The sequence below is a fragment of the Semicossyphus pulcher genome, unplaced genomic scaffold, assembly GCF_022749685.1.
Source record: "Semicossyphus pulcher isolate SPU_LCO1_2020_fin unplaced genomic scaffold, fSemPul1.0.p SCAF_24, whole genome shotgun sequence".
Taxonomy (NCBI): Eukaryota; Metazoa; Chordata; class Actinopteri; order Labriformes; family Labridae; genus Semicossyphus; species Semicossyphus pulcher.
The window spans coordinates 4,621,520-4,649,434 of NW_027211698.1; the positions used below are offsets into that span (position 1 = coordinate 4,621,520).

At 39.9% G+C, this 27,915-nt stretch overlaps 1 protein-coding gene across 2 annotated transcripts; it reads right to left on the reverse strand.

The window, feature by feature from the left end:
* Positions 1 to 1,382: 1,382 nt before the first annotated feature.
* Positions 1,383 to 27,915, reverse strand: LOC138603357 (radixin-like). 2 transcript variants are annotated; one of them, XM_069675089.1, is made up of 15 exons: positions 27,837 to 27,915; positions 20,993 to 21,086; positions 14,071 to 14,154; positions 13,480 to 13,575; positions 11,094 to 11,216; positions 10,814 to 10,965; positions 10,546 to 10,629; positions 10,192 to 10,338; positions 8,354 to 8,450; positions 8,073 to 8,236; positions 7,184 to 7,314; positions 6,877 to 7,037; positions 6,641 to 6,733; positions 6,264 to 6,500; positions 1,383 to 4,603 (listed from the first exon to the last, which is right to left on the reverse strand). In XM_069675089.1, the coding sequence occupies exons 2-15, from the start codon at positions 21,002 to 21,004 to the stop codon at positions 4,439 to 4,441; spliced, it is 1,746 nt and encodes a 581-aa protein (XP_069531190.1). In that variant the 5' UTR covers positions 21,005 to 21,086; positions 27,837 to 27,915; the 3' UTR covers positions 1,383 to 4,438. The 2 variants fall into 2 exon arrangements, with proteins under 2 accessions (XP_069531190.1, XP_069531189.1); XM_069675088.1 differs by lacking the exon at positions 27,837 to 27,915 and adding an exon at positions 23,305 to 23,487.

The following is a 27,915-nucleotide window of genomic DNA, read 5'->3' on the forward strand; positions in this document are numbered from 1 at the left end:
GTCATAGTATAGCATGTCGTAAAAAGTGATAAAAAATTCATAGTATAGCATGTCAAAAAAAGTAATAAAACAGTCATAGTCATACTATAGCATGTTATAAACAGTGATAAGTCATAGTATAGCATGTCGTAAAAAGTGATAAAAAAGTCATAGTATAGCATATCGTAAAAAGTGGTAAAAAAGTCACAGTATAGCATGTCGAAAAAAAGTCATGGTATAGCATGTCGTAAAAAGTGATTAGAGTCATAGTATAGCATGTCAAAAAAAGTAATAAAACAGTCATAGTCATACTATAGCATGTTATAAACAGTGATAAGTCCTAGTATAGCGTGTCGTAAAAAGTGATAAAAAAGTCATACAATAGCATGTCGTAAAAAGTGACAAAAAAGTCATAGTACAGCATGTTGTAGAAAAGTCATTAAAACCTAATAGTACAGCATAGCGTAAAAACCGATAATGAAGTCATACTATAGCATGTCGTAAAAACCGATAATGAAGTCATACTATAGCATGTCGTAAAAAGTAATAAAAAAGTCATAGTATAGCATGTTGGAATAAGTCATAGTATAGCATGTCGTAAAATTCACAAAAAAAGTCATAGTACAGCATGTTGTAAAAAGTCATAACAACTTCATAGTATAGCATGTTGTAGAAAAGTCATTAAAACCTAAAAGTACAGCATAGTATAGCATGTCGTAAAAACCGATAATGAAGTCATACTATAGAATGTCGTAAAAAGTGATAAAAAAGTCATATAGGATGTAAAAAGTCATACTACAGCATGTCGTAAAAAGTGATAAAAAAAAGTCATAGTATAGCATATTGTAAAAAGTGATAAAAAAGTCATAGTATAGCATGTCGAAAAAAATCATACTACAGAATGTCGTAAAAAAACCCGATAGTCATACTATAGCATGTCGTAAAAAGTGATAAAAAAGTCATAGTATAGCATGTCGAAATAAGTCATACTATAGCATGTCGTAAAAAGTGATAAAAGAGTCATATAGGATGTAAAAAGTCATATTACAGCATGTTGTAAAAAGTGATAAAAAAAGTCATAGTATAGCATATCGTAAAAAGTGATGAAAAAGTCATTGTATAGCATGTCGTATAATTAACTAAAAAAAGTCATAGTATAGCATGTCATAAAAAGTCATAGTATATAGCATGACAAAAAGTGAGTCGAGCATGTCATGCTGTAGTCATAAGTCATATTATAGTCATACTGTAGTAATCACATCCCCGATAAATTTACACATACATGCATACATTTATTTATATTTTTGTCTAACAAACCAATTATCCCAAAAAATATAAAGAAGTTGAGATGCATAAATGCTGGCCTCCATTAAAGAATAAAAAATTGGTCAAAACACATCGTCAAAATTTAAAACTTTTTATTTGTGAACCAATGCAATGAATTGCAATCCATCTGTGCCTTCTATCTGAAAGAATTCTTAACATGAACATAAGGAGAAAAAAAACGGCAAAATGTGACAGCTGGTGCCAGCGCAGGCATCACCAAAGACACTGGCTTCATTGGAAGGGACAGGCAGGCCAATAACATTCAGCTGAAGAGCCTAACTCAAGCCTTACAGCTTGAATGTGAGGGGGTTTAGGGCCGTGGACATGTCAACAAGAGTTTTCCCCTCCAGTGAAGCTGTCCAGTATAGTGATGCAGGCTGCTGGTTTAGGTTCTTTGAACACAATACAAAAATATGAGCTGGAAGCACAAGTTCATTTTTCCACCTGCTATGGCAAACACAACACTAACAATGGACACTGTGAAGTTAAACACAAAAGGCAGGCTTCAGTGTCCTGTTTCATACAAGTGCTTTAACTTTAAAACTCTGACTATTAAAAAAATATCAACCAACACCAGCTGTCAAGAAACAAATAATACCATAAACATTTTTCATCATACTGTTAATAAAAAAAAAGGAAAGCTTTGTGTCAAAAAAATGCACCCTGGAGCTATTTTCCACCCCACAAAAGATGGAGTCATGTTGTCTGAGCACGAACAATATTGTTTGATATTTTATAATAAGATTTACGGAAAGATATTGGCCTGCCTTCCATTTGACTCTGGAGAGATTTGTACAACAGCAAGGTCCCTTCATGTTAAGAACTAATAGTTACTCATCTGTTTATGTAATCACAAGTTTCCAAGTTTCGTGAGCCCATTGGAGGTGATCGGTCTCCCTACAGAGGAACTGCCTCATAAGTTTCAAATGCCTTACTCTCAGGTAAAGACAAAATTACTTGTAAAATTCTCTTCATACCAGAACCAGAACCAGACAATCTGAGCAAAGTAAGGAGCAGAAATGTATACAGAAATATATATGTAACTTTATATGTAAGAAATAACCCTTTTCAACATAGATCCCATTTAGAAATTATGTTTTACATAGACCCTTTAAGGGAAATTCTGGTAGTTTGAAACCTTGGCCATATTTGTTTCCATATTTTGAGGTCTAAATGACAAATACATTCAGCCTGCAGCCTTGAGGCTATAATGCATGCAACATAATCTTTCAGAACAAATGAGCCAAGTCAAAATCTTCTACTAAAAGTGCCATCTGAAAGGTTAAGATTGTTGTTAAAACGGCACAGAGATAGATGATTTTGTAATGGAAAGATCCCTATTTTAAAAAGCAGAAACAGCATTAACATTGCGCTCTTGGAAGCCACCAGACTCCATTGATAAAAACAGCAAATTTACCTTGCAGAACATGGGATTTTCTTGTCTACTCCTGTCTTGATCAGTCATACATTTTGTTCAATTGTTTGACTTTGCTGTTTAAAATGCATATTTCAGATCCAACTTAATATCAGGGTAGCACTCGACAACAAACAGACTAACAGATGGCAGCCGTAGACCAGCAACTTTAATGCTGTCAAATCAGTTTTTGTCAATGGAGCATGGTGGCTTTGAAGAGAGCGATGTAACAGCTGTTCCTGTTTAAAAAAAGACATCTTGTCCATTTCTGTAAAGATGCTTTTCACATCACTTTTTTGAAAGCCATTACAGCCCTTTTTGAGGCTGCCGGCTGAAGTCGTTTACACCCCAAAATATGTAAATATAGGGCCCAGTATTTTCCTTTAATATTCTCTTAAAATCCATAACCAACAAACAACCACATAGCAACTCAGCTCTAACAAAATGTAGCCAGCAAAGAAGCACCACCCAAATGTGTAACAGCAACCATGTAAAATAACCATATTCTTCTGGACAGGGAGGAAGGGGAGGGGAGGCACCATGAGTGTTTGACTACCAGTCACCACTGCTAACATTACTGAGGTAGAGATTTGTCCCAACACAAGGACTGATGTTTTCATAAGCTCCCCAGTCAGAGAGTTGCCAGGCCTTCCACACCATTTAAACAAACACACACTCAAACGATTGGACAGACAGAGGAACAGAGATATGTGTCCAGGCTGTTTGTCTGTCTGTCCATTTAACACCCTGGGATCCTTTGTGAGCTGGTAGGCAGAGAAAACCATCTGTGGTGACTGGGAATCAAACACTGGGATGCATCAGGAAAAACACACACACGGCTACACAACTACCAATTAGCTTATCTTATAACACTTTCCCGTTGGAGGGCGATAGCTCCTTGCTACCCTATCACCTCTGCATGTAAAAACACTTTCCCTTTGTTACCTCTGCTACATTCATTCATCAGAACCTGCCATGGGACAAGTTGGGTGGCTCTTTTCCCTTCAAAGGTCAATTCAATTTCAATCAAAATACTGCTATTGATATGATTTCAGCCTGACTTGAAGCTAAAATACTGCTGTGTCAATTTTTTTTATTTAAACCCACAAATGTAACAGTTTCAATTGTTTAAATAGAGCGACTTTGACAGAGTTAGCACAACTAGCTTGTGATATGTTTTAACATAATGTAACGTAGCTTTTACGCTGAATGAAATATTGACCTAATTTTTTCCCTAAACTCCAGTCTGTATTCATAGCCTTGGACTAGCATTTTTATGCTCAACAGACAACTAAAAAGATGGGCGTCATCAGTAAAACAAGTCAAACAAAATTAACAGGAAACAACTTAAAAACAAAAGAGAGGACAGGCAATCTTTAACTGAAAATACAAGAAACCTTTGCATACAAGTCATCAAGCGAAACAAACAAAGAAAGTAGCTTTCTATGGCCATGTTAGCTCAAAATAAAAATGCTTCAATTTTGGTTTTACAGTTTCTCTTAAGGGTTATAGACGATCTTGTTCAGAGTGGCGTGTAGGCAGCTCCATATGAGGGAGATATCCGGAACTTTCGGAGTGGAAATGATGGGCGTGACTTTGGCAGTTTTTGACAAGATTTCTCAAGATTGCCTGGGCAAACATTTGTCGTCCATGAAAAACAAGCATCCGCCGATGGCCAAGTTCGGGAGCAGATACCCCTGAGGGAGAGAGTTGTTGTTCTCACATGGACTCAAACTCGTCGATGCGCTGCTTCGTGTTGCCCTGTCGGATCTGGCGCAGGGTTTTGTATTTGTCTCGGCCCGCTTTCACGTTCTCGGCGTGTAGCACGTCGTTCTGTGTCTTCTTGGTTTCGTCTCTGGCATCGGCCAATTCTGAACTTAACGTCTGAGAGAGCAAAGAGAGAGAAAGATAAGAGGATGATGAGAAACAGCAAGGTAAAAAGGGGAGAAAAGAATACAAAAAGGAAACAACAGTGGGCGGACAAAGGGGCATAGAGGTTGCAGGGGAGAAGAATCAAGACACAGTTGCAGAAGAGAAAAAAAGACCTAAATCATTTGCAGGTAAACATCTGATTGACGGAAAGCATCTACAGCCTCTGGCTCTGTGTGTCAAAATGTCTTGCGTTAACTGAAGAAGTAACTGAAGAAGTACATCCTTCTTACACCCCTCTTCTTGCAGAAGCGGCAGGCGGTTACACAGGTTTGGTTACAGCATGTTTTTTCAGCACTGTTCCTTGCGAAGCCCAACGCCTGCTTACAGGTGAGGTGCAGACTCAGGCCTGTTTGTGGATTAGGGATGCCACCAAACAGTCGGTCGACTCAGACGGGTCTCATCGATTAACAATTTGGCCAAGTTTTCATCAGTTGGTTAGTAGCAGAGAGAGAAAAAAAAGCTTCAAACTCCATCCAAGAGCTGTGCCTCGTCTACGGCCGTCTGTCAGACTCTGTGGTGTTACAGGTTGCGCCTTCCCATTTAAGGATGGTGGTGTTGTAGGTAACGTATGCATGAGACGTAGTCTTGCAGGTTTGTTAAGGGAAGTGAGTCTCTTCTTTGTTCAAGTTACAGAAAAGCAGGAGGATGTACCACAGACACAAGGAAGCGCATACTTTCTGTAAGTTGTTAAGATACAGAAAATTAGCCAGCAGAAAGCGTCCAGCTAAGCTCAGCGTCCAGTACAGCGGTTTCACAAAACACAAAGTTTGTTGTGTTCACTGCACTGAGTGAAAAAAGCAGCTACAAGCCAAGCTAATGCCAACTACACCTAAAAGGACTGAGACAGTAGAGGGAAGATGTTAGACTGTGTTGTGACACACTGAGAATCATTATGTCTTTTGTGTTTTGCACTTTCTCAAACAAGCGACTTGTTTGTGCGTTTGTGAAACGTATATGTTAAAGGCTCATTTTTGTAGTTTGCATTTGATTGTATTATAGTAAAGTTTTAATAACTTTCTTTCTCTGCCCTGGAATCTAAAACATTTCTAAAATGTGTGACAACAAGTCATCAAGTTAAATCTTTAGTTGTGATCAGCCCTTTATTCAAATCTGTTTTCTAACTTTAGGTCTGCTTTAAAGCCAGACTACAGTCTAAGCCAGCATGTCTACTCCTGTTAAAGCAGGAGATTAGAGAAGAATTGTGCCTTATCTTACCCTGATGTGCCATTGCTTGGCTGGGGTTTCTTCTTTGCAACAAAACTGCTGTTAGAAAATAATATATTCTCATTGTTATTTGAGTTATGGGGGTTTTTCTGCGTAGGTTAATGAGATATTTATTGTTTCATTAAATAGAGGTGGTTTTATTTTATATGTTTCATTCATCTTGGAAGTTCTACACCTCATTAGGGGGCTATAAGATGTTTGCTTTAAAGTTTTTATATGTAAGAATTTACATCGAGTATTAAAAGCCATTTGACTTTGGGAAAGTTCCTAGGGTTCCTGTATTGTTATACGTCAAATGGTTTGATTTAGCCCTTCAATGAAAGACGTTAAGGCTAAATTCCACCCTCAGGCATACATACCCTAAACATTCCCCCCCCCCCGGTCTTACCTGCAGCTGCTTCTTGACCCTCTCGTTCTTCTGGGCTTCGGTAACACGTGCCTCCTCGCTGCGGAGGTCTAGTTGGCTGACGCCTTCGTTGGAGAGCTCAGCGCTGGCCTCTGCGTGGTTCTCATCCTGCTCGTCGTGCTCATTCTCAGCATTGCCACCCGGAGGTGCAGGTACAACTGTCATGGCGGTCTTCAGCTCCTCCTTGGTCTTCTCCAGGTCATCCTGGGCTGACAGAGCCTGCAGAGGGAGGGCACAGAGAGGGAGATGGTAAGATTCACACCACGAACGTTAGAGTGGAATGCGCTGCAAGTAAACTTAGGACTCAAAGACTCAGCTAAAGTATGCATGTAGATGAAGACAATGCTAGATGGATGAACCTTATGCTGCCATTCTGTGGCTTCATCGTCTTTCTTCCTCTTGGCTTCTTCCAGCAGAGCGATCTTGGCTGTGAATTCAGCCAGTTCAGAAGCCTGGGAGAGAATGGAGACCCTGCTGTTACACATATATATTTAAACACGGATGAATGTTCCTAAACAAACACACACAAAAATGTATAAATGTCTACACGAGCCAGCCTGTTCCTCCCAGCATCAGTTAAAACAAACACACACACCAGTTGCTCCTGGTTCTTCTGCTGGTCTTCAGCTTGTTTGGCCAGCTCTGCCTTCGCCTCCTCGGCTGCCTGCCGGTCTCTCTCCAGCCTCTCGGCCTCCTCCCTCGCTCGCTTTCTCTCCTGCTCCAGCTCCATGGCCTTGCGAGTCTGTTCCTCAAGCTCTGTGGACATGTTACACATAATTTTCTAGTTTAGTTTAATGTTCTACAAGCATGATGAACAGAGGTGATTTTCTGATTTGACAGACACAAACAGGGAGGCAGCAGAGGAGAACAGTGAACAGATGGATGAAAAGAAAAAAGTGTACCTTTCTGAGCTCTCATGGTCTGCTCTTCAATCTGTCTCAGCCTCTCCATGAGCTCCTCTTTCTCACGCTCTATCCTCTCCTTCTCTTTCTCCGCATACTCTCGTTTCTTCTTTTCATTCTCCAGCTGGGCCCTGAAAACACATTTTATAGAGTACTGTTTTAGTGTTGTTGAGTGAGTAAAAGTTTTTCTATAAGACACTGGGCTAACCGCACCCCTCCTACCCAAAGACATAAGTGTTTTGGAGAATCATGCAGCAGATTCTTGGACTAACGTTCCCATTGACTTTTATGCTGTATAAAGACCCCTTGTCCATAATCTGTAAAATCAGATGTAATCTGGAAAATATCATACTGCCTGGCAATGATGTTGCCATTCTGCATTGCTTTTTTGTTATTTATGATTACATCTAAGTGTCAAAAGAAGACGCTTCTTTCAGTGACTTACTGATGTCCTTTGCGTCCGCAGAAGAGCATCAGAGAAATACTTTGCCTTAATGTGAAACTGCTTTATTCAGTTTTTGAACTGCTGCTCAACAACATGATGTCCTATGTATTATTTCTTGAGTCTTGTTTTAAAGGATGGTTCTGCGACAGTGTTGACAACAGCGAGCCTGGTGCCCGGAGGTCTTTAACAAATAGATCTTATTGCAACACATGAACAAAACACTCGGGCACTCCTCCTGCTTCCTACTGAGCCAATACTGCCCTCCAGTGGTGTAATTGCCCTTAACAGTACATGCCAGTGATACAAAGTTCTTTCTTCTGATGTTTACATTTTTAATTTACAAGTCTTATTTTAGCCATTGCTTGAAATCAAATTACAAAACAGACGTATTCTTTGTATTAAATTAAAAAGGGTAACATGGCAGCGAGTGTTCCTCTGCATTACCTCTCCATCTGTTTGTGGTGCTTCTCCTCGCGGGCCTGAGCCTTCATCTGCTGCACCTCGATGGTGTCCGGCTTTCTCCTCCTCATGTACAACTCGTGGTTTCCCATACACAACGCCAAAATCCGCTTATTGATGCGCAGTCGCGGGGCAATAAACACAAAGTCCTAAAGAAGAGAGGGCTTTAATGTTAAACAGGACATGTTCTCTGTAAAGACTGAGCAGAAAGTCAGATATTTGGTGACCTTTTTTTTTTTAATACATTTGATGTATTTTACACTCACAGGTGCTTTCTTGTCGATAGGTTTGATGACAAACTTCTTGTCGTTGAAAGAGATGTTTCGAATCTCACTCCAGGGGAAGCCGATCTTTGGCGTCAACCTGAAGAAACACAAAAGACAAACAAAGTGGTTAAGAACGTATCTGGTTGTAAATTGTTTTATAACATTCAGCCAGCAGAGGGAGTATAACCTATACTAAGGATGGATGTTCTCTAATTCAGAAAGAACTAATAGAAAGAAAAGAAAAGAAGGAAAGAAAAAGATATAACGATAACGATGATGTTGCTGCATCAGGATAGAGAAAGAAACTACCCTTAATTTCCTTCCTTTGTAACATGGACATGAGAGGAAGGATGGCAGCGGTGATGACCTTAGATAACAGGCAGGAAAGGAAAAGCACAGGGAGGAAATGCTACAGGAGATGCGATTAAATCTATCCTTTATTCCACAAAGGGTAAAAAATATCTCTGAGCAGAGGACAGGAAAGACTCTCCTACAATGGACAGACAGGGTCTTCCTTCCTCTGCCCCACCCTAAGTTTTCACTTCAATAACATCTCTTTGCTTCCTCTGAACTTGTTGAACATTTTATGTCGGTGTCGCCTCTAAAACGTGAAAGCTAAAAAAAATCCCAATCAGGACAAATATTGTAATATTGTAATTCTTCATTCATATTAATCAATAGTTAGGTATTTCATTGTGTTATGGTGTTATGGTAATGTATGGTAATCTAGCTAAAGCTTCGTCGCAGACATGATCGCCAGAGCAGCCGCCACCCTCGCGTCAACTTTGCAGTAGGCTGAGTTGAAGTACCGCACCGGAATCTAGCAGGACTGCAAACTCGACATGGTGAAAACAGATGGTAGGCTGTAATTTGTGTGTGTTTTGAACATGTTTCAAATAAAAATAAATTGAAATAGTGTTGAAATAACTTTATTAATAAATAGCGACAGCAATCCTTTTCCCCTCTGGGATACCCCCAAAAACAGACAGAGTCTTATATTCTGGATTTTACGGTATGGGATTCAATAATTTAGCAAAACACCAAAATATGAGTCATAGCTCAAATTCATAATGTCAGATCTAAACAGAGCCTCGAGTTGTTGTTCTAATGTTGTGATTGCTAGGAGTATGTGTAAATTAATGAAAGCGCCTGCCTGTCCTTAAGGAATAGGATGCCTTAGGCCACACAGTATGTCCACCATTGTGTTTTTTCCTAGCAGGAGAAACCCAAGATGAGAGCGGATATTTTTATGTCTGATATGCTTTTGCTGCGTCGGGATGATACAAAATATCAGTGGAAGTAGGGCTGAACGATTCATCTAAATTTTAGATGGCCTCCTGCAATTTTCTAATTGCAGCAGGCGCAGGTAAACAACACAAGCCGAAAGAGGCACACGATTATTAAGATTATTATTGTTCACAATTTAAATGCTGATATTAATGCAACGCACCAACACAATGCATTACTATGGTGAAGTTGAAATCTGAAACTCAACACGCAAGGCTCTGATTTTAAGGGGATGTTGTGCAACACAGCAGGTGTAACACCGTCATGACGACATGTATTGACACATATTTAGTTGCGACACACTGTCAAAGCCTCAACCTACTCATGTGTTCACATGTCTGCGGCTGTTTAGTAATCATCTGCAAACCACTGCTCAAAGCACTGCGTAAGTATTGTGGTATTTGTTCTTCATTTCTGAGCTGTACTGTAAACTACAGCTGTTTTGAATGTCATGTTACAATGCAATATTTGTTGGGATTAGTTTTTCCCCAGAATGCATCACTTATTTTGTAAAAAAGGACACAACAGATCCATTTGTGTGTGGCCCTTACTTGTCTTCGTGTTCGTAGATGTTGAGGCCGAGGGCGTCCACGCCCAGCCACAGCTGCGTGCCCTTCTTATTCTTGATCTCAAAGTAGTTGACTCCGTACATCTCCAAGTCCTGGGCGATTTTAAGATACTCCATCATGGAGTCCTCTCTGGAGAAGAGGAACAGACAGAAGAGTGAGAGGGTTTTATAGAGGTTTAAGACAAGATCGCCACATAAACATCACTAAAATAAAACTTGATCTAGAATAAGAAACTGCACAGACAATGACATAATGTGTAGTTCCATGTCCTAACATGACACAACAAGGCCAAACATGTACATACAACAACATATGTGTGAAGAATGTGACACATACCTGAGCATTCCTCTGTGTTCTTCGTGCCAGGTCTGTATCCTGTCCTCCCACTGCTCCTTGGTCAGCTTGTGCTGCTCCAGCACTCTGCACACAAACACACACACAATGACTTCACCTGAATGGATTGTTGAACTGTACAAAATTACTTCCTCAAGAGGAAATCATTCAAAATTCCAGCAGGGAGCGAGACACATTCCAGAGTTTAACAGATCAAGGGAAACCTCCAACACATCCCTCCTCAGTTAGTGACATATTTTGTTGTGTGTACCTCTGAGGCAGGAGTCTGTCATGGGTGAGGTACCCAGGCTTGTGGACATCTTTGTTGTAGTCTCCATACTTGGCCTGAACAGCGTATGAAGCCAATAATACAGCTGTCTCTGGGGGACAGTAGTTCTCATCGTTCAGAATGGCCTCCTTCACCTGGAAGAAGGAGAGTGAATGAAGGAGTTTAGCAAGGGACATTTTTGTTTTAAAAAACAAAAACACTTAATCATCACTTTGGTTAACATTTGTATGGATGGAAACCTGACGAGTGAGTGTCTTGTTACCTGCAGGAAGAAGAGTCTCTGTGTGATCTCCTGGATTAGTTCCTCTGAGACGTCCTCTGGGAAGAACTTGGCTCTGAACTTAAACTGCAGAGGGTTCTCTTTCTTCACATCCTGCTGGGTCACCTGCACAATAAAGACAACATCATTATTTATTCATCAGCAAATCATTAACTCTGTGTCACAGCTAGATTAGGCTGCAAAATGATTATATTTATTGCACCTTCAGATGTAAATACATGGAGCCTTTCTACATTCCTGCTAATGTACAAATCGTTGCTTCAAAATATGACTGGTCTTTATTCCCAGTGCATCGCCTAAAGGAAAACTATTAATATAACTTTTTTCTTAGGTAAGCTCAATTACATATGCAGCGTAAAAAAAAAATTGATGAGTGGAGCACACATTTTACTGACTGTATTAAACAACCAAATTTGGTGTGAAACTATTCTGTAATTTGGACACTGTCTGTCAAAACCAGTGTTAATTTCGTTAACTAAAATTTATCATCATAACTTTCGTTAACAACATTTTTTCCATGATGAAGACCGAATCCATATTTCCCCCCACTGAGCGTCTAATCTGTCCGTCAAAATACAAGCAATGCCTTCCTATAACTGCCGTGTGCAGATCCCCCTGAATCCGACCCAACCATACAGGTGAGGATGTCCCAAAGCGGCAGCTTGACAAAAACATGACGGCATCCACATTAAACAACAGAAGGACACACCTTAGTTTTAACGCAATGCACTGTAGTAACGGGACACGGACAGACGCCCTGTGGCTACAAATTCGGTGGGAAGAATCAGTGGGAGAGTCGAGGCTAGATTATCCAAGGTCAGGAATCCTGTAATGTTGCACCTGGTACAGCCCGTCACCTTGATACTAATTTCTGATACCTGTATTAAGCTAATTGATTGAGTTTAAAGAGAGAAAACGTTTTGATTAAAAGTAATGACTAAAATAACCTTATTAACTGAAACCCGGACTAAACCTGACTAAAACTATAAAGGGTAAAAATGATTAAAATCTGACTAAAACTAATTAACACTTTTTATCTAAAGACTAAGACTACTGTAAAATCCGGAATATAAGGCTCACCACAATATAAATCGCAGTCTGTTTTGGGGGTATCCTAGAGGGAGACAGAGTTTTATATAGCTGTAAGAGCTAGTTGTTGTTGTAATGATTTGTTGGTACTGAGGGTGTCACTGTGATGCCACAGCGACAGGTATAAATGGTAAGGAAGAGCACTGTCAGGTTAGGTGTGTGATCCCGGAAGGGGTTTTGATCGCTGTGCCGCGAAGGCTTTGTCACTGTTGTTGGATTGTATCTGCCATGGACCCTAACCGATGAAAAATAAATGAACACATTTTTCCGCAATCCGGTCTGGCTGCTATCTGTTTCAACTCATACACATCATCTGCTGCAGGTAACTGCAAACTGCAGTCAAGCGCATCAGCCGGGTCGCTCCTGGATCAACATCTCATTAGTTCAGTGTTAGACTGATCTCCTCTAACAATAGCTATTTATTAATATTAAGTTATGCACTAACACTATTTACATTTATTTTCATCAGAAACACATTAGAAACGCACACAAATTACAGCCTACCATCTGTTTTCACCATGTTGAGTTTGCAATCCTGCTAGCTACCAGTGCGGTACTTGAGTTCACCCTATGGTAACGTTAATTGTTGTGAGGATGACGGCTGCACTGGCGATCATGACGCCGCATATCGATGACAAAGTTTAAACTGTAGCTAGATTATAGTGCAATAGCGTAACACAATCAAATACATCTCTCTGCATTTTATACTGTTATATTGGTCGCACCGGTATATAGGGAGCAGCCCACTTTTTAGATGACATTTTTTTTAATACAAGTGTGTCTTTTACACCGAATTTTACGGTAAAGCTAAAACCGATCTTATGGTATCTGTTATATTGTGCTATTTGGCTTGTACGCACTGTATGTGCACAGTAGTTGCTTACAAACAAACAAACGTTTCATTTGGACGCTGCTTAAAATCCTGTCACAGATCACACACGTAATGAAGTTGCATTCATCTACACTGGATGGAGGACCTAAAGAAACCCACATCTGTGCTCAGAAACATACACCCTCCTCTCTTTCATACACTGTTAGAGTGCAAGGGCAACCTGCAAACTCAAAACCACACAGACAGACACTAATGGAAGAGGTGTTAAAGCAAGCGGGTTTGTTGGTCTCAGTAAGAGAGGAAGCCTGTTAGAAAAGAGCCTTAGAGGTTTAAGACCACAGCAGAGCTCTGACTGGATGAAAGACAAACAGATAACCGTGAGAAAGAAAGAGAAAAGAGGAGAGTAAAAGATGCAAAAGACTTCATGTGTTTAGGCGACAGACTGACCTTTTTGTTGAGTTTGAGCCAGGTGATGTAGCCTTTACTGTCCACGTACTGCAGACCAAAGAACCACACCTCCCGCAGCCCCACCGTCTTCACCACCTGACAATATAAAACAATGAAAATTGATTTCTTACAGCTGCTACAAGCTTTAAAATGTTTATAAAAATCTTGTAACCAAGTATTTTTGTGCAGGGTTCTACAAGGACCCAAGAAGCCATTCTGCTCCTTTAAAGTAGGTGGGGGTACTTTCATAATAAAAACACTATCGTGCATTACTTCTTTCACTGATGTGAATAAAGGGATTTGCACAAAGGAGCTGTGAAGAGGAGGCTTTTGTCATTCTTGTGTGCAATGTTTTTGAATCTACTGAATAGAAGAGACAAGGACAAGATGTAGCTGTGGAGGCACGATGTCCCTGAAGAACAAACACTTAGGATGAATGGTCTTAAGAGAAATCAAGATTCAGGCTACATCTTATATATTCAAAAATTCTCCATTGACATAACTGAATGTCTGTTTCCTGCAATAAAGGTAAAAGCTAAGTCCAGAGGAAACCAGTGGACACTTTTGGTAACAGCAGGAAAGTAAGCTCACCTGGTCGAAGAGCTGCTTTCCTGTGGTGTTAGGTTGGATGGCAAACTCCAGCTCTGCATCCATGGTGGTCACACGGACGTTGATCTAGACAACAAAGACATTATTGAGTTACTCTGGTTACCATATCAACTTGTCGTACACTTTGTTTATTAAAGACTTACAAAATCTTGTTAAATTAGTGATTGGATGTCCAAATATTGCCTGGAAAAAATAATCAACATAGGTTTTGGCAACTACAAACACAATACTTCCTGGTTTTACACTGGCCAACCATTTTAAGGTTTTTGTTAGGTATTTTGTGAAGCTGTAAGAGGCTTAAAAACAGCTTGACATGACAACGTTCTGAATATCATAAGAAGGAAAGAAAAAGAGGAAGTACGTTCAGTGGTCCAATGAAATGAGAAAACTGCACACAACAGGGTCTCGGTAAGCCACAGGTTCAGGTAGAGCACTGAAAACCCCACAACTTGTGTGTGCTTCATAGATATACCCAAACTGTTCAATAAAATGTACTGTAAAACTGAGAATGCATGTGTGCTGCTTTCAAACTCTCTCTTCCACAAGTTACAGAATTCCCACAGAGGAGATGTTTGCACAGAATGTGTGCGACGTTTCCCTCGATCCTACCCCAAAAAAACACCCTCTTTCCATCCTTCTCTACCAGGGCGAGTAAGCCCCACCTTTCGTGGCAGCCAACTACTCCAGGACCTCAATGTTGGGTGGAGCAGAGAACAAAACTTGGTCATTGGCTGTGCCCTGCTAGCTGCACTGGCATTAGGCCTTGCAGCAGCTGATGGCACAGAGCGTAGAGGGGCTGACCTCCGGGGTATCTGACAGCCTCGCTCCCACACCTAAGCACACACTGAGCTGTGTTTCGCCTCTGCTGCGGTTAACAACGCGAGATGTGACACAGGGGGAAGCACGAGAAGCAAAATGAGAGGCTAAGTGCAGAAGCAAGAAAAAGAAAGAAAGAAGCGGGGAAGACAGAGCGCAACAGGAAGTAAGAGAGCTGATCTGTGGTGTACTCCCTTTCAGATTAAGTTACAGCGTGGTTACTGAAGATGAGCCATCCGGTTAAAAAAGGAGGGAAAGAAAAAGAAACTAAGGGAGAGATGCTTCTTTTTCCTCTGAGCAATTATACACAAAACCTCAGAAAGGCTTACTTTGCATTTCTCTCTCCCTCACTGCCTCTCCTGCCTGTAACCCTCTTTGTTTCTCACCATACCCCTCAATGAATAATACATGAAAGTTGTGTCTATACAGCACATAGCTGGACTCCCCCTGCACCACAATGTATCTGCCTCTGTCTGCCTCTCATTAATTACCCATGAAAAGTTGCAGCACTTTCTCTACACTATAGACACCCTGATATACACTCCTTCACGGCTCACTGTAATGTGCTGTCCATTAGGGTACATTATTAGACTATAAATGGACTAAACTGTATCTTGCTAGACACAATCTAACCTGCTTAAGGCCAAGCTTTATAGTGGTTGGAAAATGTGGGCTGCTCCCCAGGAAGAGAGTAAGTGACTAAATTATGCATTTTGCCTTCAGTTATTGACGATTTTTTTAATTGATGCAGTTGCTGCATTACAGAAAATATGGAGCGCTTCCTGAACTCACATTCAGTAAGTTTAGGGTGGTCTTTGCACATGGTTTGACTCTCTGATGAAAGCCTGAAAGCGATGCTGAAAGCGTCTGAATTTGTTTTAAGGGCTAACATGACAACCAAATGTCTCTGCACCATTCTTGTCGCCTTTGTGTCTTTCTTTGACGATCCACACAGAGTCACTTAATCTTAAATCCACGTTAAGATCATGGCTTAATTCCCGTCTGGAAAATCAACGTACATTGCAATGTATCTCCGGATATAGCAGTGGAGAAGAAAAATAAATGGGTAAACAAAAGGACGGCTTTTCCATGAATGAAAATCGGAGATCAGCATTTGATGCAGGAGTGGAGTAAGTAACCTCTGTTTGCACTGAATTCGGTTTAGCCACAAAAGCAATGACTTGCAATTATTCATAATTATTAATCTCATTATAAATGATAATTTAAAATGTAATATACACTAGCAGTCAAAAGTTTGGACACACTTTCCAAATCACTAGTATGAGAAAATGTGTCAAGATTTTTGACTGCTAGTGTACATCCATTTGGCTGATTCATCACGTTATACACATGCATGCAGTTTCCCACACCTCGCGTTTCATATCAGTGTCATTATTCCTCACAAATTTGTCTTAAATGTACTGACTATACATCATAATAATACAGATAATTTGTCATTATTTTTAAGTTCCTATTGATGTTACTCATGCTCAAATAAAGACTTCTACATACTATTAAGACTGTGTGTAGGAAGTGTCATGAAATGTAGTCCTGTACTTATGGTTGGTTATAGTCCTTCCTAAAAGTGATTCTGAAAAGCTCCATGAATGTAAGTCTAGATGGCACTCCAACACCACTGACACTGATATTCAATAACATAAGCTGCTTAATACAACACAGCCCTGTCAACATCATTTCAATGAGGATGCTAACGATATGGTTACATGATACAACATGAGCTACGGCTAACGGGGGAAAACCAGCTCTGGACTGTGGCTAGTTTGGCTTAGAGGGAAAAACAGGGACGGCAGATTAATTGAACTTTAAAGGATGTTTGTGGGGAAAATACTCAGCATGAAGACAACAATTATAGTTTCAAATGCAAGTTAAATAAACGTAAGGCAAGAAGGTCACAGCAGCAGCTGGCTTTTGGGAACAAGGCGCAGTATGTAACACAGCGAAGAGGAACTATCAGTTAGCAGAGGTGCTAAGCGTCGACACCTCCACCCTTCTCTTTTCCTGCCATGATCAGCAGACCTAATATGCACAATGAAGCTTTTGCAATTAATAAATATGACATACTTGTTTATTGACTGTTTACTCCGACCCGTGGGTTTATGACAGGAATTAAACACACTTTTGTCCTTTGCTCTTCTTTGAGAAACATCTTTAATGATTCATTTAAAGTCACAGGAAAAGCTAGGGCTACATGTACTGCTGGACAAGATGTGTATCTGCTCCTTTTGAGATTTGGAGGGGAAGACGGCGTCAAAACAAATCTATTGCATTTAAACGTAAGCACTTTATCGAGGTGCTGAGCAAAAAAAATCCATCTCACAGAGCCAATTAAAGCAAAACTTTTGCAACTAGGGCAACGTCTCGAGTACCAAACACGTCCCTGAATAAATCCACATTCATGGTTCACTGATGGATGAGTTAAGTCGGTTTTGGTTTCAGTAGCTGCCTCATTGACTCTCTGAGACTGGAGTAGTTATGGAGAACATAGTGCTGCTGAGCCGTGGTTTCCAAGTGACCGGACATGAATGTCCCTTCCCCTGCATTTGTGAGGGGCCAGCCTTTTGTGTTTGTGTGTGTGCAAGTGTGTGTCTGTGCCAAAACATAGCCAACCCACAGGGCACCGAGAGGTGGAATCCTGCACGGACCAGACGGTCAGTTAATCCTCTCTCTCCCTCTCCTGCAGAGAGAGAGGGGGAGGAGGAGAGGGACGACAACATGCCGAGGCTCTGACACAGCTAATCACACACACTGACAACTGAGCAGTCTCCAAGGAGTGACTTTTGTAAGTCTGTCCTTATATGACACTTTGTCTGGTGACACTTGACACACTGACTGGGCAACACGACAGTTCTTAGACGGACCAAATTACTCTCTTTGAAAGGAGAGTACGATTAGTCAGAGTTAGAGGTAAGACTCAGACCGACCAATTCGCCCAACTTTTGCAGGTAAAAACATGTATGAGAACTATGAAGTTATCTCCTAACTTTCTGCCCGTACACACTTAAATGCATTCCTGAAGTTTTCTAAGTCAAATGGGGTTCACAGTGTTTCCAAATGTCTGTTTAATGGGGTTCTAAAAAGTTGTGAGGATGCCAAGCATAAATGTATCAAAAGGTGTATGTTTGTGTATGTATGTACCCCAACTCCCTCTATTTTGCTCCAATGTTATTCTCCTTTCTTTAGCTATTAAAAGGGTTACTAGTTTTATATATGCAAGTGAATTCCGGGGCTTTAGAGACACAAACTCCTCCAGCAAAGACAGACCCAACAAGACCCAAAAGAGTGGAGCACAGAGACGAGCTTTTCATGAGCCAAGAGCGTGTGAGCAGACACTCTGCTCTCACGCCTGTTGAACATAGGGCCTTAGGAACATTGGCACAGAGGCCAGAAAGGCAGTGGATGGACATGGAGTTACCCGCAATCACATGGCACTGAAACCCAAAGTTGGCCGATGGCAGGAAGTTGTGAAAAGTTATTAGCTTGTTTGCATTTCCTGTGTTTTTATTGGATCTTGCCATTTGTTTGTTTCTCTGATTTTGTACACTGCTTTTTCAACAGTTTAAGACAAAGAGTATTTGACATATCTTTGCACGTTTCTCTCCTTCCTTCGTGTGCAGTTTCTCTATACACACCTGAAGATACCAATGTAAAAGTAAGACAACAGAGTATCTCAAGGTAGTCTCAAACACCATTATCAGGCTGCATCATTTAAATGTTTATGTTTTCCTTTCTGTGTACACTTTAGCGGGTTAATAAATCCCCCTCTCCATTACAACTGTGAAGACGAGTTCTCTCTCAGACTGGCCCCTTGTTAAATGTGCAGCTGTTTAGTAACTGTAAGCTGTTAAGAGCAGCTTTGCTGAGAGAGGCCTTAAGAGATGCACACACACACATACTTCAATCAGCAGAGCTACTAATCTGGCCTGCTGGGCTCCGAGCAGCTGTCTGTCCCTCTGATTAACCCCATGCAGAGTGAGGGAGGGAAGGAAGGAGGAGTGAGAACGAAGGACCGGGGCTACCTACAAACACAAACATTCATTTTTAGGGGGAAGGGAAGGTAAACAGAGATCTGAAAAGCTTCAAGTGATTTTACAAGATGCACCAGAGGGATAATAAAGAGGAAACAGGGGGGGCTTACTTACTCTGCATGATTATGGACCTAGCTTTTGTATTGTAAATGAGGTGAAGGGTCAAACACGGCTGGCAAACAGAGTTTTAAAGTTGCCTAGCACCAATATTGCAGCTCCTCCTTTCCCATTACCCTCAATGTTTTCCTACCTATTACAAATCCTTGAGTATCTCCTTTGCACTACAACACATCTTCATGTCCAATTCTTCTCTCTCATAATTGCTGTATTATTCTAAATTTGTATTTGATTCCTCTCTTTCCTGACAGTGATAATCCACCCTCTTCACCTTACTTCTGCACTTCCACAGAGACAGGATGTTGACACAGCCTGGGCCCTGATATATACAGCAGGCCCCCTCTGCAGCAAACAGGAAAACAGCCACAAGCTAGGAAACCAGTGAGGGCCCTCTTTCCTGTGGGGTGCTATCACCTCGTAACTCCCCAGCTGGCCCTTCAGCCTACAAAGAGCACCAAATATAAGGGGCCAGATATGATGTTTGGATATGTGTTCACATGTCCCTTTTCTGGAACATTAGCCTTCAACATGAACAGCTGATTACAGGCGCTGCTGACCTTGTTGTCTATGCTAGCTGCTGTTGTGCAGACAAATTCTACTTCTTATAATGCTAAGCTGCCTACATGTGCAGAAGGCAAGCTATTATTCGCAGGATTCCTGCGGTGTAACGATATGTGTCAACTGCAACAACTTTACCTCCAAGCTGGACTGAACAGGACGTGCTCAGAGATGTCTGCAAACGTCTCGGTGTGACCAAGAATTATGTCTTTCTGTCTTGAATTTAATGAAGGTGTTGTTATTGCAAAATCGCTACTAAAAGCCAAATTACTGCACTGCGGGCCCCACAAACTGTTATGTTACTCAACCTTGCAATTGTTTATACCTTTGTTACAGATAAGTGCTGACACTGAGACAAAAGAGGTCTATTCCTAAAGTTATGATGGCTGGCGCAGAGCCCAGAGAAAGTCATGTCGGATGGCTCTTGCTTCCTCTGTTTATTATGTCAGTGCCTCCCTGCTGTACTTTCTCTGTCAGTTACTGTCTGCAACAGAGATGTCACTCCCTGCACCGTCCTAGGGTCTGATTTTGGGATGGTGCCCTTGTGACTCAAGGGACAAGAGGAGGAAATGAAGGGTGACATCAGTGCCTGGTTTGTTCTTCCTCTGCAGCTTCCCAAACACCCCCTCCACGCACACACACACCCACACACCCACCCACCACCTCAAGGACAGCTAGACAGAGACGGGCTTCACTTGTGGCAAAGCCTGAAGCCTGTTGTTCTGAGTTGCAAGGAAAAATTATGATGCAAGCTTTAGCAAGTTAACCTTGAAATCTTTCCATTAGAGAAACTCTAATCGACATAACGAGACAACTTCAAAAATCTCTTACGGTGAAGAGAAAAGGAATTGTGTAACATGCAATTTCCCAGCACTCATGCCTAAAAAGCAGCGGGACAGCCATGAACGGACTGCATCAAATTGGTTTTTGTTTTGGCGTTGTTCACATCCCAGGACTCTGGCATTCTCTCTCCACCCTTTAAGCAACAATGGCAGCAGTGTTGCAGTTGCAGGCCTGTGGGCCAGGCAGTTCACTTCACACTCTGGCTGTTGTTTACTTGGAAGAGGAGTATGAGGAGTGGGAGCAGCCAGGGGGTTGAAACTGCCACTTAACAGACGCACAGATGTAGTGTACAGGCTTACAATACAAGCAGACTAGGCAGGAAGAAACAAGCATGTTTCTGAATCATGTCATAGATCTTGAGATACTTCATAAACTCTTTTTTTTACATCAAATATTCTGATTCAATTAGCAGGCAAGTTCCAAACTGAAGCACAGCATTTCTGTACATCTCTGTTGAACACAGTGTGATAAAAGCTGCTGACGTTTGTATGCCAGCTTTCATCTAACTCCGTTCAGACTCTTACCGGCTTCGGCATTTTTGCTTCCTCTCCTCCTTTCACCCGACAGCTGAGAGGGTAAATCCGTCACAGGACGGCAACAACACCTGGAACACAGGACCTGGAAGCAAAAAGAGATGACATCAGTGGGGGCAAAAATGGGTGAAACAATGTGAAACAAGCCACATAAGTATTCAGCTAGCAAATATTTTCATTGTTTTTGTGCAGATTATTTTCCAGATCAATTGGTTAATAATTTAGTTTATAAAACGTGAAAAATGTCAAATCACATATTCTCAAAATTTCTTTGAAATGTCTTGTTTTGTCTGACCAACAGAGCAATAAGATAGTTAGTTTTCTGCACAAAAAAAAAAAAATCTTTCCTGTTGATGAACAAAAAATGAAAGAACAGAAAGTTTCAGGAGAGGGGGAAAAGTACCTTGAAAAAAAACCTTGAAATGCATCCCATTTCTAAATGTGTTAATGACTACAAGGCACAGAAACCCCCCAAATACAAGAGGAAAAGAGAAGTGGTTACATGTGGTAACTATTTCGAGGATGTATTGGGGAAACCATTTAAACATAATGATTGTAGGAGAGAAAACAGAAAGGCAGACTCATGCACATGGTAAAATTCCCTTTAGTATATAAAAAATAAAGATCTGTATGATAAAAATGTTAAAATGAGTTATATCACGACAACAAATAATCTTTCTTGAAATTTCCAGCAAGGACAGTATCCAGTATAGCTACATCTAACAATTGACTGTAATGATTTTTAAACTATTGTGATGTGCTCTGTAAAATACCCAACAGTCTAGATAGAGTCTAGCTGAAACACAAGCCTGAAGGTTTGGTCATGACCTGTGTTGAACTGTCATATGATACTGAAATAACAACCCTAACCCAGTGTTATGTAAACATGTCACATCAATCAGATCTGGATGCTGTCGTAGCCTATATGTTTGGATGATGTGTCTCTGTGTGCTGCAATGTGATGTTTGCAGTGATTATACTTTCCGACATTGGGGCTAGCAAGCAATTTTAAGGACATATTTTATGGTTCAAAAATCCTTTATTGTGATATTGGATTTTGGCCATATTGTCCAGCCCTACAAAATAGAGAAATGCAACATTATTTGGATCACATTTTTTATTTATATAGAAAAAGTATTAAAAGTGTAACCTCTTCTGCACAACAGTACTCTACGAAAGTGCTCTTTTGTCACACCTTTTATCTTTGTATATAAATATATGGAATACCAATACATTGAATCGAATTTATGTATATATTTTGAATATATTTAATGACCACATTACTGGCAATAGACAGCTACTACTACATAAGCAAATCCTGAGTTCTTGGCAGTAGTGATGTCTGAAAGTCGCTTGTAAAATGCTGTTATGTAGTGGCAAAGTGGCAACTATATTTAACCCTACTCTGGTTTTGATGACCTGGGAATTCTCTGTTCAAAAATTAGAAATATTTCAAATTAAGAGTCTCAAACAAGAGCATAAAAGGAGCACACTGGACATTGGTAATAGAAGGAATTACAAAGATTTCCATCACACTTAATCAGTTAGCATAATTAGGATGCTCTCCACAGTCAATGATAATTGCCAGTGAAACAAACATTATGCTAACGTTCAAGGAATTGAATAAGTAAGGAAGCCCGCAGAGCCCATTTGAGCTGTAGCGTTTGTACTCCAGATGGAGACATGCCCACTTGTAGCTTGTGAGCAATTAGCTTGCCTATTTACCCGCCGAGAGTTGGCTTCCGTTACATTGATATTAAACCACAATTTAATCGAATTGTGAACAACTGTTAGTACTCTTGGTAAAACGTTAGCTACAATAGCATGACACGACGAAAAATATAAAAACACAACTAAGTTTGTCACGTAAAAAAGCCTTATTTTACCTAGTAACACACTACTAATGTTAGCCGTTACACGAGTCTTCATTACAATACACCCCTGAAGCCAAAACGAGGCTGACATTTTCAGGCTCGTGGGTGTTGTCTTGTCTAACGTTAAATAACGGGAGAAGCCTAGCGAACGGTTGCCTCGCTCGTGCATGTCATTTAAGTTTTACATCCTCAAAAATGTTGGCAAGCATCAATTAACTACATTTACCACCAAAAACATCCAAATAAATTTTCCTTTTTGCTACGTAACGCAAAATACGGTGCGTTTACGTTCATTTTAAGGGATACAACTTTATACAAGTCGCTATCCGTCTCGTGGCGTATAAAATATGAATTAGCCGAGCACGAGGACATCCGCTATTGCATCAAACTTGAAGAAGCTCATCTTTTTAGGGAGAGGCAGTAACTCACCGGGGGTACGAAGTAGCTCTTTCAATTGAGAGAAAGGCCTGGTATCTTCAAATTTAACTAAATATCCACGATGAGAAATCCGTACTTATTGTCCTTCCTTATCTCTTAAAGCTTCTGCCGAAACAAATTCCCGCAGATACAGGAAAAACCGTTGAAGTCTTAACAACCATAAGGCGATTTGGGGTGCCAATGTCGAGCCAACCGGAATTAGACACTACCGCTTCCGGTTTTAAATTTAAAAATAAAAGCCCGATGAACGCGTGGAGGAAGGCGTAATAAAAATATGTTTAAAAGGAACCACCACAACATTTTTTGCAAAGCAAATATTTTAATTTATACTTTTAATCATACACTTTGCTTAGAAAAAGCACCAAAAAAAACCTTCAACTATCTACCTCTTGCATTTAACAACCTGATTCATAACAATATTTATCTATGCACCTTTGCACTGTTCATTGCACTATTGTCTCCTGTCTATAAGTGTTGTGTGTTTTTAAAAAAAATAATAATTATACAAATATTAATACTCTGTAATATATATTTGTATAAATAGGCCTGTATATAGTAGCTTCTTTAGTTTTTAGTGTTTTAAGTGTCTGTGTTACCTTGTCTAACCTGTCCTTTTTTTAATGTCTGTACATTGAGAGTTAAGCAAACCGGAGTCAAATTCCATGTATGTGCCCACATATTTGGCCAATAAAACTGATTCTGACAATTTTATTGTTTTCCTGAAAGAGGTTGATCAATATGTAAAAATAAATTTCCTTATTAAACTAACCCAAACGCTATCAAGACTCATAATATCTGTCTGTTTTATAATATTTTGGTCTAATGTAAAATACATACCTGTTTCTTCAGTTACCGTTCTAATTGTATAATGCAATGAAAAATTTCTGTTCTTGACAAATGTTTAAAAAGTTCCTTATTCATATGAATTAATATTAAAAGGCTAGACGTTTTCTGTTTGTATATGTCCGGATGTTATAACAACACTTTGTTCTTATTATTATTTTTTGTCTTGGTATGATTTTCTACAGATGATTTATGTATAATTGTATATAATATTATAAACATATTAATACGTTAAAGTTATCCAATTAGGAGTTGTGATTCTGTTTGGACATGACATCCTTTTTGAACCGTGCAGCATTGTGGGGAATAAATATAAATAAAGCATAAAGTATTAACAACTAAAATTTGCTTGCATTGTATGCAATGTAGTTGCATGAGAAATACATCAGAAAAGTAATAACAGTATTCCTCAACCTATATTCATGTTTTTTATTTTACTTTGTAGGGAAAAAAAGGACAGACTTCCGGTAATGTCTTCATTGTCTATCGCAAACTTGACGCGGCTAATTGTGGAGATGTTCAATATGGCTGTCAGTGAGCAAGGAGTGGATGCAAGGCGTGTATGGGGCATGCAGAGTGCCATGAGCTGTATGGGGGGTGATTAATATCAGACTGAGTACGTTTTAATGAGCCCCCCCTCCCACACACACACACACACACACACACATACACTGGACCCCCCTGGTAGTCTGCATCCGTGTATTGCCTTGCATTGGAAGTAGTTCAACCCAATCTGCAGTTTAAGTACTGTATGTTTCAGTTAAGTTTAGACCGGTGTTTGCATTGGATGTGCATACAGGGCCTTCTAGTGGTGATTCTTGTGCCTCAAAACTTTGACTCCGGATGGTTTGAGTTCAGTTGAGAACCTTTGTCAGATGCCATCCATGTCTTTGTCCCTGGTACACAATCTGTTACATGAATGCACAGCTTTAGGATAGTAAACATATTCCCTACACTGCCTATATTTCTATTTATTTTAAATATATGTTATCTTAATTCATTTTTATGGTTATTGTATGCACCAAAAGATCAAGATGGATCAAATTATTTGGATACTAAACTTGACTGACACAATTTAACTACATTTGAATCTTTTTTAAATCAAAATAAAAACCTGATGTTGTGTGCAACCACAGAAAAGTAAACCTACATCCTCCTTAATAATGCAACTGTGGCCTTTACGAAAAGGTCCAAGTGAATCTCCACCATATCCTGTCTGACTGCAAGACTGCTTCAGTGCAGGGTCGCTGCAGGTGGCGGCATGACCAGGTGCTGAGGAAGTTGACTGAGCAGACAGAGAGTCAGACATTAGAGTCTTGGTAAACAAAAAGCCGACGTCCAGTTTTAACCTGCAGGACAAGTGGGTCAGAAGTGCCCCACACAGGGCAACACATCAGTCCCAGCCCTGAATGATGACTCATCAGTGAGAGAAGACCTCGATAAGCATCTAAGGTTCCCCACTGACATCACCACAAGTGGGTAGCTGACAACACTTATCATTTTAAACACTGTTTGTAATTGAAAATAAATATTTAAATTCCTCTCTGTCATAAAGCAGATTTTTTGGGGGGTGGTGGGTGGATAAAGTAATTTTCTGCACTTATATTTTCTACCACTAGGTGTCACTGTTACCCTTCTGCTTGTTTCCTAGATTAGTTTTTGAAACTTCTACCGTTCTTTGTACAGAAAAGGTTTTAATGTGCGTATTTTCATTGTCAAGAGTGTGCTTTATGTCACATTACATCTTAGAAATTTAAACAACAATCTCACACTACTGAGGAAACAACTGCAGCTGCTTAAAGCGAAAAAAGATCACTCTCTGTCATATTAGCAGCCGTCCAAAGGGATCCAACTCAACTAGTATCAAACTTTAACCAACAAGCCGTTGAATAAGTTAATGAGTAATAATAAATAACTCACTGGTTCATGAATACATTCAGAAATTATTAATAAAAGACAATGGAGCTGTATGACCTGTCAAATGAGTGCTTTGGATGTTGACAAATAATTTACTCTTATACACCGGTTATCCGTCTTCCTTCAAGACTATTGTCCTGAATTTAAATGTAAACCAATATTTTATGTGAACCAAGTAGTCCGACATTTAACCTCATCTATCAATTATGTTCATGATTAATCTTTAAGTCTATAAAATGTCCAAAAAAAATTGTTATTTTCTATTCAATCAACAGCTTGACCCCCCAAAACTCTTAACGTTCTGTCATTACTTACAAAGAAAAGCAGCAAATCCTCACTTTTAGAAGCAGGAACCAGCAAATATTTGCTTTAAAAAATATACAAACAATCGTTTATCAAGATAGTTTGCAATTAATGCTTGATCAACCAATCAGTTAGTAGATTAATGACGTTATCGTTTAAGCCATACTTCCAGGTAAACATCTAATCTTACTGTGTTGTGTATTAAGATCATGTGTGCACTCGACATATTATTAGCTACAGCTCTACAACACTCCAGTTGACATTAACGTGGACAACAAATTAACTTAGTATAGAGATGTCAGAATTTGACTGATATTATATAATGCTGCTGACGCACAGGCTTGTTGGCCTTTAGGATATACAGAGACACGTATACAACCAAACGTGGAACTACTCATGCGTGTTCATATAGACAAAACATACCTGAACAGACTAATATAAACACTGAGTTAAAATCAAGCAAACTATACATCACCCAGACATCTGCTAAAAGCATAAATAAGAGTTATGAGAAAGCCCCAAAGAGCCTGTTCATCTCTGCCAGTGTTTGTTTTAGCTTAAACAGACGCACTCTGCTCTGGATCTAAAGCTCTAAGAAGTTAAACAGTTAAATAAGTAAAAAGGATTCCGAACAAACAAAAAATTAATATCATCCAGAAAGAGGATGAAAAGAAAAGGAAGAAGGAGGAAGAGGACGCATCACTGAATATACCGCAATTTAACAGGCTGGTAGGCGGAGCTTTTGTTTTGGGGATAACGTGCAGGTAAGGAGGACATACACCGTTTCTGCTCGCTCATCTTGTATTCAAATTATTAAAAAATAAATTACATAACATCCTTGTCATTAACTTACGGTTCATTAAAAGTCAAATCTGCCGTTATTTTCCTAATAGAACTCACGGAGGCAGCACAGCTCTGTCGACAAGCATGCTAGCACGCCAAACTCCATTAACAATTTCGAAAATTTGATTGTAAATTTAAATTTGCGAAAGAAATTGTCAAAATTGAATGCTATTTTGAAGTATTACAGTCTTACTGATAATTCGGCACACAAGTGGTTCATTTTTTCGGGGGGAATATTTGACTTTATAACTTCATGGAGAGTTGCATTCTGGGGAAAAAGTCGACCCTGTTTTTTGAGATATGCACTGCTTGATGTGCCGTCACTTTTGGTATGTATATGTGGTGTTTTAGCAGGTCAAAATTATTCAAATTTTGGGAGAAGTACAGAATATCGCAAATTTAACTCTTTTTGGTAGTGAAAAAGTATAGTGAAAAACTGTTTGTGTATAACTACTACAAAATATCTCTTTTAGTTATTTGAGCATCAAGTCTACATTCTTGCTGTAGCACATTTAAAACAACATGAGCAGGCCACAGTGCCTGTAGGCAAAGAAAACAAGGTGAACAGACAGCAAAAGTCATGCATACACACAGTTTTGCACGCAGTTGCACAGTACCTGGCCTTCTTTACTTGAACAGACACATTTTTTAGTGTCGATAACCTCAAATTGAAACTGAAAGTGACTTATGTGTTCC